Here is a 14,492-nt window from a genome sequence, read left to right on the forward strand (position 1 = left end):
AGGAGACAGGGTTACCCAAACCAGGCCATCACAGCTTCAGGTTTGACAAGACTTGTGCACGCATCACACAAAACAGTTCATGCAGATATTCCGTGGAGGCTGCAGAATGTGCAGAGAGATTTTAGTCGGGGGGGAGCAGCACTAGAACAACCGGACATGCTGTTTGCAGACAAACAAACCCAAGTGAGCAAACACAAAGAGGCAGAAGCTGCTTGTGAAGTTCAGCAAGGAACCATTTCAGACCAAGTTCATCCCAAAACTAAGGTGCAGTTTCAGGGCAGTTACCATGAATTCTTGCTTTGTGGTTCTGGCTTTTTGTATAAAAGACTTTATGTTCTCTCTTCTTACCCTCTAAAGTCCAGGGACTAAGGTGGCCCCCTCAGTGTTGGTGAGCAGGTTTCAAAACCTGTGTTTTGAATTCACTGGACTCAAAAGCGTGGATGCTCTGTACCTGCTGTTGCAGTAAGATTCACTTTGCCTGATGGCATTCTACCTCCTATGCAAATATTGTTAGTTACGTAAAACTTGGGGTCTACGTGTTCGTATACTGCGTTAAAACCACATCTGTAAGGAGGAAGAAAGGCATGAAGATTCTCTTCCCCATTCTGTAGCCAAGGAACCCAAGAAATACATGCTAAATTCAATGACTTATTACTTGTTTCCCAGGAAGTTCTCACTTTTATCAGCAATGTAAGTCCAAATACAGACTCCAGGTAAATTGGTCAGAAAAATGTACATTTATTTCTTCAGCTTCTACTCTTCATGGTGCTGTGGTTAGACCAAGTAACCTACAACACTGGCAGGAACAGCCTTTGCCACAAGTACAGTATAGAAGTAAACAGCAAAGGATGGGTTCAGCACCAGCAGTTAGTTCCCAGAAGATCAGGAACGGCTTGGCTGCTGCATGCCCACCATGTCTGCATCACCTTAAGGGACATTGCTGTCGCAGGTGTTGGAGGAAAAACTGTCTGAGCATCTGAGACGGAAAGGTGAAGGCAGTGACACAGCTGTGTGCCAGGCAGAAAGTGAAAATTGTGTCTTCCTACGCTGCAAGGAGATCCTACATGCTAGCAGAAGAGCACAAAGGACAGTTTTCACCTGAAACACACACTAATGTATTGCAGATATACTGAAAATATTTATCATTTCTAACAGCTTCTCAAAAATAAGTCAGTTTAGACTGTTTGAACGTTGCCCCTGTTGCACGTAATAGCAGGAGACTAGTGAAAAAATAGATTTACATAAGGCATATTTCGCTTTCAGAACTGACTGCTCTTTAACTTGGAACTGGTAAGTAGTCACCAGTAGGAAAAACATTAAAACTGCATTTTCAAAGTGGTAAAAATTGTGATTCAAAAGCTACAGTGCCAGGTAGGGAAAAAGGAAAGATATGGAACAGCAATAATACTTTAAGTCATCAGGCCTGTACATTGAGTGATGTTCTCTACAAATTACTTCTAAAGGGGAAAGGATTAATTTTAAGAGAAAAATCTTAATCTAAAACCACATACCACAGATTCAAGGATTTTTCTTTCCTAAAAATTAACAACCTTTTCTGTTGTTAATTATTAAACCAATTTTTGGCCCAAACACTGAAATATAATATCCATTATTTGCCTTGTGGTGTTTGTAACTGACATTAAATTCTACCAGTAGGGAAGAAAATTGGGAATGAGTCATGCTGCCAGACACAAGATAAGCCCACTTCTTTTTAGTTTCAGTATCCTTAAAACACAGCTAAGGGTAACTTCTCATTCTTAGCCACAGAGTACTGTGGAAAAGTCAATGCAACCATAACCATACTACAGGGGTGACTAAACATTCCAATGGACAATCCGCTTTTCAGCCACCTGCTTCCTCATCTCTAGTAGGGCGCAGGTCCAGTGTCCGTGTGTTTCTCATAACTCACAGAGATTACAGAGGAGATCTTCAAATAGAGGCTTTTCTGGATGAAGCAGTGCATAGACAAATGAAACATGGGGAAAGATGTCCCTTCTTTTCTGAACTCCTGTCTTCTCCTTTTTGCCTGTTCATTAGAAATGTTGTTGCAATTCGGTCGCTGGGATAATTTTTACAGGAGTTGTTACACTGCGCTTAAAGAAAGACAAACCCCATCCCACCGAGGTGGATCATTCGTAATTCAGGTACTGTTTTAAGCTGTTGAAGATGAATTGGGAAGAGATTTTCTAGGTAGTGGGTTTCAATTTTTCTGAGAAAGCCAGCACACAGAGGAAGAGATGACAGGGCATCTCTAAACCACTCAGTGCAAAAGACTATTCCAGAATGTGCTGAGACCAACAATCCTTGGGTCACCCGTAGGCCAGGGACTGAAGTGACAGGGCAGGGCTCCTCACAAAGGGACCTGGAAGGAGGGCAAGAGAAGGCAGTGTTAGCTGGAACTCAAGACAAGCTGGATGTAAGGAGAACATCCCCCCTGCGTGTGGGATGAGCTTATGCCACAGCACCAAACATACTCACATGAGCCCGCAGGGTTAAATGATGTAGAGACATAAAAAAAAAAAAAGGGCATGAATTAAAGAGATGGAAGAATTAGGTCTATTTTCTCCTGCTACGAACAGAAGAATGTTTCCAGTTCCAGAGAGAATTTAAAATAACAAGTGACACTAAGCACAGAGGATTGGAAGATCACCTTGGTTAGTCTCCATTGAAAAGACTTGGCTGCAGGAGGGATTTTGCATTGGAACTCTCCCCAGACTGGGGAAACAAAAGAAGAGAAGAAATGATTCCTGAGGAAAGAAAAAGGCAAAATCTCTTGGAGAGACATCAGCGTGAGTTCATTACAACTCTAGGTCATTCATCCCTTGGGGACAGCAACATCCATCCACGGTGCAGGATTTAAGCTTTGATGGCAACGCTGACAAAATTGCTGCCCCTTCCTGTTGCTGCTTCTGACTTCAAAGAATGAGAAATGGGCCAAATGTGCCCAAGACAGGCAGAGACAGTGAGACAGAACCAGCCAGTTAGCTGGAAAAGAGGCAAAAAGCAAGTCCTCAAGTCTCTCCTTTTCATCATTTCCCCTGGTCTTGTTGGACCAGTCTGCTTTGAAGTAGGGAACTCTGTTAGCAACCCCAAGCAAAAGAGTGAAGCTACTCAGTCGAAGATCTTTTTCCTCCCTCCCTTCAGCCATGCAGAACACAGAGAGATGCGGCTGTCACTTGACACATAGGAACAGTTTCCCATGGGATTCCTCAGTTTGGAGCCTTTCTGAAATTTGCTGCGCTTGCCTTGGTGCTTTGGGGTCGTGCTGCGAAGCAAAGGCAGAAGGCCGATTCCAGGCAGAGAAAGCAAGGGTTTGCCCCGTGCCGGTCCGTGCCGTGCCCGGGCAGCGCCCCGGGAGCCGCCCCGCCCGCGCTGTGCCCGCAGCCCCGGCTTTGTGCCGCTCGTTCCCGCGCGGGGCCGAGCGCAGCGCCCCCCTCAGGCCGCGCGCCGCCGCTGCAGCTGCGGCCGTTGCGCTGCGGCCGTTGCGGCGCCAGTGGGCGACAGGCGCGATGGCCGAGCTGCCGCTGCCCGCCGGGCTCGATGCCAGCACCTTCCCCGCCAAGCTGTGGCGCCTGGCGAACAGCCCCCGCGTCCGCTCCGTGCGCTGGGACACCCAGGGCCGGGGGCTGCTCATCGACCGCGCCCTCTTTGAGCAGGAGCTGCTCAGCCCGCCCGGCGCCGACGGGGCGGGCAGAGAGAGAGGGGCGGCGGTCCCGGACTCCTTCAAAGCCACGCACTTCGGCAGCGTCGTGCGGCAGCTCAATCTGTACGGCTTCCAAAAAGTGCTGGGTTGCTTTGGCGCGGCTGTGCCGGGCGATGCTGGGCCCATCGTGCACTTCCAGAATCCCAACTTCCGCCGCGACCGCCCCGACCTCCTCCTGCGCATCAAGCGCCTGACCAGGGCCAACAGGCAGCGGCTGGCAGCCGGGCTGGAGGTGCGCGGCCGCCAGCGCAGCCGCTTCCAGCAGCTCAACACGGAGCGGCCGCTGCTGGACTTCCTCGCCGGGCACCCCCCCAGCGCCGGTGAGACGGGGTGGGAGCTGCGGGCGCGGGGGGTGGCGTGGGCTTTGGCCGCGGGCCCTGCCCGTGCTGGGGCCGCTCAGCGCGGCTGCCCCGGGCGGCACAGGGGCTGTCCTTGGGCAAAGCAGCTGTGCCGGCAGGGCCCGGCAGCGGTGCCGGCTGTGCCGCGCTGCCGGGGGCTGCGGGACGGTCCCGCCGGGGCTGCGCTCGCCACAGCCTGGCCCGTTCGGCCTGCAGCTGGCCCAGCCCTGAGCTGTGGCTGGCTCTGCTCCTTGCCCGGGCCTGGGGTTGCTTGGGGAGCTCTCCGTGGGGGTGTGGAAGCCGAGGGCTCGGTTGTGGTCCCGCCCAGCTGCAGGGAGCCTCCTGTCCCTTTGGAGCAGAGGGAAAGACCCGGCAGTTGGGTTTCTGGCAGTTGCCTCCTGCCAAGGAATTGCAGTGGGACGGTTTTCCCAGACGGTTGAACGAGTAGGGGAGAGCTAAGTAGCCAAGAAATTGGTTGTTGAATAGCCCGGGAACATGTTTGTTTTGTTTTGTTTTTTTTTTTCTTCTTTGTAATCCTGCTTGGGAGGATGGGAGCTTTTCTCTTCCCTGATAGAAGTACAGTTGCTGCCAGGGGAAGCATACCTGAGAACCAGTACTGACCTAGTCTTCCCTTTGCCTCCTTTCCTCTTCCCTGCCTCCTACACAGCTCCCTCATACCAGCACCTCGGTGCTGTCTCACCCGAGGGTTTAGAGCTGCCTCCCAGACCTCCCAAGGCAAGCCCAGGGGCTCAGGAGTCTGACACTTCTCCACCACCTCCCAAGAGAATGTTTACCACCTCTGGACTTCCTGGGGTCTCATCAGAGGAACCAGGCACATGGAAGTTTCCACTCAAGCGTGAGCTCATCATTCCACTGGTTCGCATGGACCTTAAACGCCACCCTGAGCTCATGGTTCCACTGGTTCCTGTAGACCGTCAGAGAACTTCCGTGGCCCTTCCACAGAAGCGCAGCTGCACATCTTCAGAGCAGCACACCCCAGCCTACAGCCCATCAGGTAGGGAGAGAGTTTGTACCCTTGCTTTTCAAACAGGTCCTGGAAAGTGACCGTTTGAAGTCTTTTTGCACAGTGCTCTGTCATGGGTAGATCTCAAGTGAGAATCAGGTAGAAAGTGTCAAGTGTACGGGGAAGCAGGACCATGAAAACAAAACCAATCTCTGTCTGCTTTTGCTGTCCTTCCTCCAGATTTGGAGGGTGTTCTGGCCGTTTTCCAGGCAGCCTCTCTGTAGGGATGAAAGGGAGAGGCAAAAAACATTGGTCCACAAGCGGTCAGTGTCAGGTGCACCCCCATCTTCCTTGGAATGAAGCCCAACTAGGATGCTGACAGGATATTGCAGAGTTTGCAGATTGTCTCTCCTGCAAAGAAGGCTATTAAATTTCAAGGAGCTCTGTGTGTCCCCAGAACTGCTGCAGCTGCAGAATACGGCCTCACCCACAAGGTTGCTTTTTACAATACAGTCACAGTTGAATTTTAGCATGTGTGTCTGCAGATCTGGGCTCTTCCTGGGTGCATCCACTTTCTGTGGTCTGTTGGGATGAGAAACTCAGAAGCAGCCACATCCAGAAGCTGCTGGGGAGATAGAAAAGGCTGAGATTACAAAGTCTTTGTGTGTAGATCAGTTTTACAATCCATCCTTTAATGTACATACCTATCATCAATTAGAAGAAACACTGTTTGAGAGGAAGAAATCAGTCTTCCAATCCCCTGGGAAGTTGGAATACATTTCTGGCATTGAGTTTGCTGTGTGCTTCCTGTGATGTTTGCTGCAAGGCAGCAATAGAGCTCTGTGTCCCAAAGCCACATTCTGGAGCCTGACCAATGTGTTTGGATTCCTGCAGCCACACCGGGCAGCTCAGCCCCCAGTGCTCCACCTGGCAGTGCTGGTTGGGCAGCATGGACGGCCTCCAGCTGGGCTTGGAATAGTCCTGGGCAAGAGGAATTGCCACCCCTGGATCTCGACCTTGTTCTTGAGACACTGGAGGAGATGCTGTCACCATCCCTGCCTGAAAGGTCTCCCTGTGCTCAGGTAACTCCATTGGGTGGGAATGAAAGGGGCTGGGCTGAGAGCTGTGAATGTTGTTGCATGGCTGAGAAGCAAAGGCTTCTTGGATTAAGCTTTGAATGGACAAGGAAGGATTTGCTTGGTCAAGCAAGCTTCCAAAAGAAGAGGGATGAGAAAGTTTCCCTCCCCCCTTAGTGAGGATGAGAGGCGTGAGCCTGTGTTGGCCAGGTTTGGGTGCTCCTTTTGCTGGGAAGAATCCCTGGTGCAGGGGCCTTTGTGGTGATGCTCTTTAGGTTCTAAGAGGCTCTGTGTGATGGGAAAGAAGAGAAGAGTGTGGGGAGAATTGCCACGGAAGGCAAAGTGTCCCCTGCAGGGAGGGGCATGCGAGAGGTGCCTCTGTTAGAGCAGCAGACGTGGGCTCTGCCTGTTTTGGGTGGGAAGGCCAAGGCAAAGCAAGGGCTGGGCTGCAGCTGCAGCTGCTGCTGCTGCTGTGTGAGCCGTGCCGAGCGTGCAGGCGCTGCCAGAGCCGTGCTTGGGGATGGGCTGGAGCTGCAGCTTTCTGGTCCTCTCAGTAGCCTGGTGCCTCCATTCCAGTTTCTATCTGGCAAATCCTCAGCTGGGCAAACTTGCCAGTCTTGCTCTCCGTGTTCCAGAGCTCAGGCACCTTCCTCTTGGGCATCTCTGTGGGAAGAGATGTGTGCTCCCATGCAGTCCCTGCAAAGCTGCAGCTGGATGAGACTGTTCTGCTGTTGTGCTCAGGGCTGTGGAGGGAGGGGCACATCCCTGTGCCAGGAGCTGGCAGGACTCCTTCCTTAGTGCCCACTGCATGTGTTCAGTGTCAACTTTGTCAGCTCTGGCAGCTTTTGGACTGTGTTTGAGAAGTCAATCTTCTCCACTGTTGAAGGCCTTTGGGGCCCAGACTTTGTTAGGAACAAGGGATGAAAGTGTGTGAGCAGTGGAGCTTTTAGGGGGCAGAAGTGTTGGTTTTGAGGCCCCATGACTTGTGTGATTGGTGAGCAGGACAATGATGATGCTGGACATGAAAGGGTTAAGGACTCCTTGAAGCCCAGGGGCTTCTTCTGTGTGGAAGAGCAGTTCAGTCAGAGACCATGAGTCCTTGTGTTTGCCAGATTCCCTCTTTGACTGAGGAATCCCCTTCCTCTTAACCCTTGCCTCTTCCCAGCCTTGCCTGGAGCGTTCAGTTCCTGTGTTGGCACTGGCCTTTTTGCGTATTATTAGACAACTTTGCCAAAGAATTTCTCTGTTTTGTTTAATATGCAGACCCACTGCCTGCTGCAGATACATTAGCCAGGAAGGGCAGAGTCAAGGTGGCGAGTGGGATTTTTTGGGATCCCAATATCTCATTGCCAAGTGTGATGAGCTTTCGTCTTCTGTAAACTCAGACACAGCAGTTTTCAAGAGCATTTTCTTCTTCAAGAGAAGAAAATGTGGCAGGCTCTGATCTACTGTGTCCCTGCAGAAAACAGTAAGTGATCTTTGGGTTTCTTTCTTTCTGGTTTTCTTTTCAGGTCAATCTTAGTGTTGCCCCTGAGTCTTCAGGAGGGGAGGCCGGGAACAGGGCTGCAGCAGAGGGAGCTTTGCCTGGCGCCATGAGCTGCAGAAAGAGTTCCCTGGAGCCCGAGGAGCCTGGTAAGGAGAGAGCCCACACTGCTTTAGAGAGCTCTGAGGCGGCTGCTCTGAGCCTGCCTCTGGCAGGAAGGGAGATGAGAAGAGTTGAGTTCTTGTCTGCAGGGTTGGTGCTCCCTGGTGCCTTTCATTCAAATCCTGCCCTCCACGCTTCTCCAGAGGCACTGACACCGAGTGCTGTGCTGTGGCCAGAGAGCCGTGAATAACCCTGACCCTGTGGGAGTTGTGTCACCAACCCGGGTGTCCCAATTTTGAGCTGAAGTCCGTGGATGAGTTTGCTGCAAGGTGACAGTGCTCTGGAGGCAACACTGAGTGACTCTTGAAGCAAGAGAGCAAAACCCCAGCAAAAAGTCAATGTAGAAGTCTGAGCTTTTTGTCTCAGCACATTAAATCAATGTAGGACCAATCTGCTGGTAGCCCTAGTGAGCCACGTTAAAAATACAAGCAGCAGAAGGTCAGAGGCCAAACAAATCATAAACCACAAGGATTTATGATTTGGAAAGGAAAAACTTAACTTACCCGAAAGTAGCGAGAACTAACAGGAGAGAGAGAGCACCTTGGATCTGCATTCTTGAGCAAGGCTGGTGCAGCCTGCAGGCCTCATGGGGAGATCTTTCCCTCCCAGCTCTTCCTGCCAGAGCTGATGGTCGAGTTGAAGCCGCTGTTGCTCACTGCAGAGGGCAGTTTGTAGGTCCCAGGTAATGGAGCTGGTTCATAACCCAGCTCACAGCCCCCTTCAGCTTCAGCCGTTTCAGTGAGGACTGAGGTGTCTCTGTCAGCACAGAGGAGGAACAAGGCTGGGCTTCTGTGTGGGAGCTGGGACTGTCTGTGCTTCAGGCTCTCGTTGGTGCCATTTGCACTGGGGGTGCTGAGACTTTATTGGGAGACTTCAAACCTTTGGAGGTTTTGAAAACTTGGAATGCTCCCTGTTCTTTAAAGAGCAGCCTTCAAACTCCCAAGTGAGAGTCTGCCTTTCAGGTCACCTTTTACGGTCTTTGATAGAAAGGCAATTACTTCCAAAAGGAGAGATGCCTGAAGGCCTATATTGACTCAGTGTTCCTTTTGCTTCCCAGATATCCATCTGATCTACCTCTCCAGGAGGGCTGCCCTGCGTGGGAGGAAGGGACCGAGGGAGAGCCTGTGACCATCGGGCAGGTGGAATCCCTCTGTTTGTAGATAGATTTATAGATGTCTATAGTTACATTTATATATCCATATAATTATTTATCGTATTTATACTCTACTTATTAGTTACATATAGTATTTATAGATTTATACAGTTGTGTTTATAGGTGCGTGTATTTATAGATCTGTGTAGTTAAATTTATATAGTTATAGATATGATGTAATTATATTTATACATAGGCAGTTAGAGTTACAGATTTGCAGTTACATTTATATATGTGTAGAGAAAAATTTATATATATATAAGTTGTATTTATAAATGTACAGAGTTATAGAGTTAGAGGTATTTGGATGTTTAGATACATAGATTGATGTTTATATAGGCCTAGGCTGCATTCTAAGCTCTTTCTGCCCTCAGCCACCTTTTTAATCTCTTGCTTTTGCCCCTGTGCCCCCTCTGTCCCCTCTTCCTGTGCTGGCTCCGAGCTGGCGGCCGGGCCGGGCGGAGCTGCAGCAGCTGCAGCCCCGGTGTCCCTGGAGCGGTGGGAGCTGCCGGTGGCCGCAGGCACTGTGCCCTGAGGAGCTGCTGGAGGACGGTGAGCCAGAGGGGGCTGAGGGCGCTGAGGAGGCAGTGACACTGAAAGGACGGTGACCTTGAGGTGCTGGTGGGACTGGGGGCTTTGGGGGAGCAGAGGGCGAAGTGGCACTGAGGTAACAGGGAAGTGGCACAGGCTGAGGGGGGTGGCAGGTCTAAGGGGACGGGATGGATCTGACGGGACTGAGGGGCGTGAGAGGACTGTGGGGGTCTGAAGAAACTGAAGGCAGCTGTGCGTTTGCCAAGGGCATGGCAGGGCTGAGGGGATGGAGGGGGCCAGCAGGGAGCACGGAGGGGTCTGGGCCTGCAGCTCTGCCAGCCCTTGGAACCAATTCCAGAGCCTCCACTTTTGCAACAGCTGCCTTGAAGACCTTGAGAAGAGCCGGAGAGTGACGAGAACCAGCAGGGAGAAGCGGAAGGCCACAGCAAGAGCAGCGAATATGGACCTGCTGCTGCCGCCCGAGACCCTGGGTGAGGCCCCAGGGCCGCTGAGGCAGGGTGGGCGTGAGGGTGGCGTGGGCTTTGGCCGCGGGCACTGGCCGGCTGGGCAGGAGCGGGCCCTGCCCGTGCTGGGGCCGCTCAGCGCGGCTGCCCCGGGCGGCACAGGGGCTGTCCTTGGGCAAGGCAGCTGTGCCGGCAGGGCCCGGCAGCGGTGCCGGCTGTGCCGCGCTGCCGGGGGCTGCGGGACGGTCCCGCCGGGGCTGCGCTCGCCACAGCCTGGCCCGCTGGGCCTGCTTTTTCTTTCTAACCCTCCTGGGGAGGCTCTGAGATTTCTCTTCTCTGATGGAAGTGCAGCTGCTGCCAAGGGAAACGTCCCGATCCTGACTCGGTGTTCCCTTTGCTTGCCAGGTGTCCCATCTGCTGTCCCCGTCCAGGAGAGCTGCTCTGCACGGGAGGAAGAGACCGAGGGAGAGGCTTTGATGATGGGGCGGCTGGAATCCCTCTTCTTGTATCTCTGTTTAAAGATGTATGGACTTGCTCATAAGATAGTGACCATTACATGGACATTTATATGTAGGTTGCTATTTGTATAGGTATATTTGTATATGTATGTTGTTATATTTATGGATGTATGCTATGTATATATATACATATATGTTTGTAATTATATGTATGTGTCTATATCTATCTAAGAATATATGTATGTTGTTATATCTGTGTTAAGTTCTGTTTCCTTTGTATACTGTTTTCTAGGTATCTATTTCTATTGATGTAGGTATAGGTATATGGCTACTTAAATAGGTATAGTAGTATTTGGTTAGGTATATATGTCTATTTTTATATTTTTCTATGTATATTGATCTATTTCTAGGTGTAACTATATTTACATATGGGTTGAGATGTACAGCTATATATTTGTATGATTTAGTTGTATGGATATGTAGATTGGTATGGTTGCCTATAGATAGGTTTGTTGTATGTATCTATTTATAGATACACTATGTAATATCTAATATTTAATCTATATTTGTATATTGTGGTGGTTATAAATGTCCTTTTTCTATTTAAATATGTGTTTATTGAATTATTAAATATTGAATTTTCTATTTAAATATGTGTTTATTGAATTATTAAATATGCTGTTTATTGAGTTATTGGCATAGGGCTAATTAGAGAGGGATATTGATATTTTTCTACTGATATATGGGCTGTACGCTTGTAGTAGTATGCAATAAATTCAGTTGTTAACCTTCAGTTGATCTTTGTGTATAGTGAGTTCTTGTAGAGGTTGGCAATAAATTAATTCTTGTTAACGGAAGTTGGTATTTGTATATTTTTACCTTGCATTGTTGTAGAAATCTAATAAATAACTTTTTTTAACTTAAAGTTAGATCTGTAGAGTTCTATATTGTCAGCGCGGGTGTAGCAATCTGCAATAAATGACATTTGTCAAGTGAGATGAGTGTTCTGTGATTTGTGCTCTCCAAAGCAATGGGCAGATGTAGACGTGAGGACGCTGGAGGCTTTTGGCCGTGAAAATCCCCAGCCGTGCCCAGCAGATGCCCCAGCTGCAGCCAGGCTGGCCAAGGGAACGGCACATTTGGGATGGCAGCAGAGCCACACGTTGGCTCCAGACTCGCTGCAGAGGCCTGCTGAGAAAACGGGACTCCCCTGAGCGTAGAACTGCAGCCAGGAGCCACCCGGCGAGGAGAAATCGTGCACAATGAGCACAAGAAAGAAAATGTGGCCAAACAGATGGGATGATACTGTGGGAGCCCGATTAGGTGTCCTAAATCACCGCTGTCTAGGCATGTATTCAGCAACAAGAATGTGTATCAAATTCCTTCCATGAAAGAGAGGATTGCACTTTCCCCTTCATTTACCTTGCTGTGGAAGTGGAAGATGTCCTCGTTACTGAGAATTTTTGCCCTTCAGCACCTCCCTCATTCACATTAATTAAAAGATTACGTCCTACAACCTGTCACCATAAATGAAAACAGCCCTGGCCTCGTGACAGTGTTTGCAAAGTCTTCCCTCCTCCTGCCCCTTTCTGTCCAAACTGTACCTGAGGTGAGTGAGAGCTCCAGGAATTCAGGAGGGTGCAGTACCACCACAGGTGGGAAGGTTTTGCAAAGCTTCCGAAGTATCAGGAAACTCTGGCTTCTTCCCCTGGAGTATTTTTCTGCTCATGAAGGATCTGGGAGGACGCTGTGCCTCCAGCTCACTCAAGTAAAGTTTGTTTTCTTCATGGCTTGAGTAGAGGAAAATGAAAATTGTAATTTTTAAAGTGAAATTTGGGGTTTGGTGCAGCTGAGTTTGCTTCACGATTTGCTGTGGAAAGTAGAGTAAAAGCTTTAAATTCCCAACAGAAGCTGACTCCCGGCCCCCACAGAGACTTGAATGAGGCTCAGGTGTGCTTGCTGCACACCGGTCCAAGGGAAAAGTTGGAAAAAAATCCCCTTTTATTGCAGATTGAGCCTCTGTGTACTGTTGTCTGAAGGGCTGTCTGTGGCAAAACATGGTAATCCAGCCAGCAACTGTGGATATGGGAGCTCTAACAGCAAGCTGCTTCTCCAGAGCGAGGGACAGGGCCAGCCCCAAAGGCTGAAAGGTGTTCTGGGTACTGGCAGAGGTACTGGAAGGCCAGGCTGTCCTTGTGCAGGGATGGCCTTCAAAGGGGCCTTCACACCTTGTGCTGCTGGCAAAGGGCAGCTGGTGGCCTTCCACAGAACGCTGCTTTTGTCCGGTTCTTGGAAATGTTCCAGCCAGCATCAATTCCTGCTGCTCACACCAGCCCCTTTCCAAGCAGGAGGAACTTTGTGTAGGCAGCCTGACAGCGTAGTGGCAGAAGAAAATACTCAGCTGACTGTTATCAGCTCTCTGTCAGAAGCTGCATCCGCAGTCCCTTATCTCTTCCAGTTGTCTCAGACGTGGAGGAAGCAGCGGTAAATCACTGATCCTGGAAAGGAAAGCGGAAGGAGCAAAGGCAGTAGCTGCTCCCTGGCGTCTTGGGAGCAGTGAGAGCCATCCAAACTAGGACCATTGCTGGGTTGTGGAGATGAGAGTGACCAAGCCAGCAATCCTCTGCATGCGACTGGAGCCATCTGTGAATAGGAGCATGGAAATCTGACCTTGTAAAACAGAGAAGGTGTCCTTGGGTATTTGCCCAAGCTTGGATGTGGTCTGAGCCACCTGGGCTAGTGGAATGTGTCCCTGCCCATGGCACAGGGGCTGGATCTAGAGTGTCTTTAAGGTCCCTTCCAACTGAAGCCCTTCTCTGAGTCTGTGAATTATAAACCCATCATGACAAAGAGAACACAACAAATCTGCGTTCCCTGCTACGTTATTGGAGCTTGCTGTAGTCACTTGTGTCACCTGGAGACTGGTTTGTATTTGGAGAGATTTTCATGGTCCTGCAGTATCTAGGTGTGACTTTCCCCGGTTCCGAGCGACAACAGATGCCAGAACAGGCTATTTGCAAGCACAGAATTGGTTAAGCTGCCTGTGAACCTGATGGGAGAAGTGTGTTGGTGTTATTGCAGTGTTTACCCCGTACAGGTGATAGCTGGTTTTCATTCTGAACGTGCAATGTTCATGCACAATGCTCATGTATGCATAAATACTGGCTTTAAGTCCGAATTCCCTCTTCACACAAGGACGTGCAATCCATCAGAAATATTTAACAAGGAGCCATATTAGCTTTGGGCTTGATGCTATGGCTTGTTCAAAGTGTGTGACGAGTAATGGTAGCCCTAAGAAACACCACTCTTGTTAATTTGGGTTTATCCTTTATCAACCCTCTTGCACAGAAATCGCTTACTTACAGCAGAGACTAAATGAAATTCCTTAATACAGATGAGAATTGTGCAATCCAGGCAGATTAAAGGGGGAGTGTTCTGTTGCTGTGAAAAGGCAATCTAGATAACCTGTTTGCTGTACGTCCTGGAGAAGGCTTTGCAGTTAAGAATGAAAAGGAAAAACCCGTTTCTCTTTCTTAAGACGTATCTTGAAAGAGCTTTTTGTATTACCAGAAGCAGCTACACTGATATTGACCTGCACAGTTATAAACGCACAACAACCGCTTACGTAATTTAACCTGGCCATGATTTTTAGCTGCAATTCCAAAATCTCAGAAAATATGTTTCTATACTTTAAACAATGAAGGAGAGAGGAAATACCAACATTTCTCATTAGCCTTTTGGCTTGGAAAGACCATTTTATTTATGCTCCCTTAGCCTAAACTCGGCTGTGCAAACCTTAGGTCTATGTTGGGCCTTATGTACTTCTTTAGCATCAGCTTAGGTGCAAACCCGGTATAAAACCCTCCAGGCATCACACTGATTTAGAGTGACAGAACTTCACCCTTCCAGCACAGAATTTCCTTTACTTTACTTGCTCCTGCAAGTCATTGCCACAGTGGAAGTGGAATCAGTGCCTCGCTCTCTGGATGTGGTAGGATTTTACACCTGTCCTGACAGACAACAGGGACGCAAATTTGTTCTTAGCATACCATTACATCTAAATCTTTGGTTTGAGAGCAAAAGGAAAGTGTTCATTTAAGAAGTAATTTTTGCCTGGATTTTTTGACATGAGGACAACCTGGGGTCTGCTGGCAAGAGCA

General features: G+C 49.5%; 1 protein-coding gene across 1 annotated transcript; it reads left to right on the forward strand.

Annotated features, from left to right (window-relative positions):
• Positions 1–3,263: 3,263 nt before the first annotated feature.
• On the forward strand, positions 3,264–9,350 carry LOC125320520 (heat shock factor protein 5-like). The gene is made up of 5 exons (XM_048292907.1): positions 3,264–4,023; positions 4,709–5,056; positions 5,900–6,087; positions 7,593–7,713; positions 8,784–9,350. Exons 1-5 carry the CDS (start codon positions 3,510–3,512, stop codon positions 8,852–8,854), a joined length of 1,242 nt encoding a protein of 413 aa, XP_048148864.1. The 5' UTR covers positions 3,264–3,509; the 3' UTR covers positions 8,855–9,350.
• Positions 9,351–14,492: the final 5,142 nt, after the last annotated feature.

Source organism: Corvus hawaiiensis, chromosome Z, assembly GCF_020740725.1.
Source record: "Corvus hawaiiensis isolate bCorHaw1 chromosome Z, bCorHaw1.pri.cur, whole genome shotgun sequence".
Classification (NCBI taxonomy): Eukaryota; Metazoa; Chordata; class Aves; order Passeriformes; family Corvidae; genus Corvus; species Corvus hawaiiensis.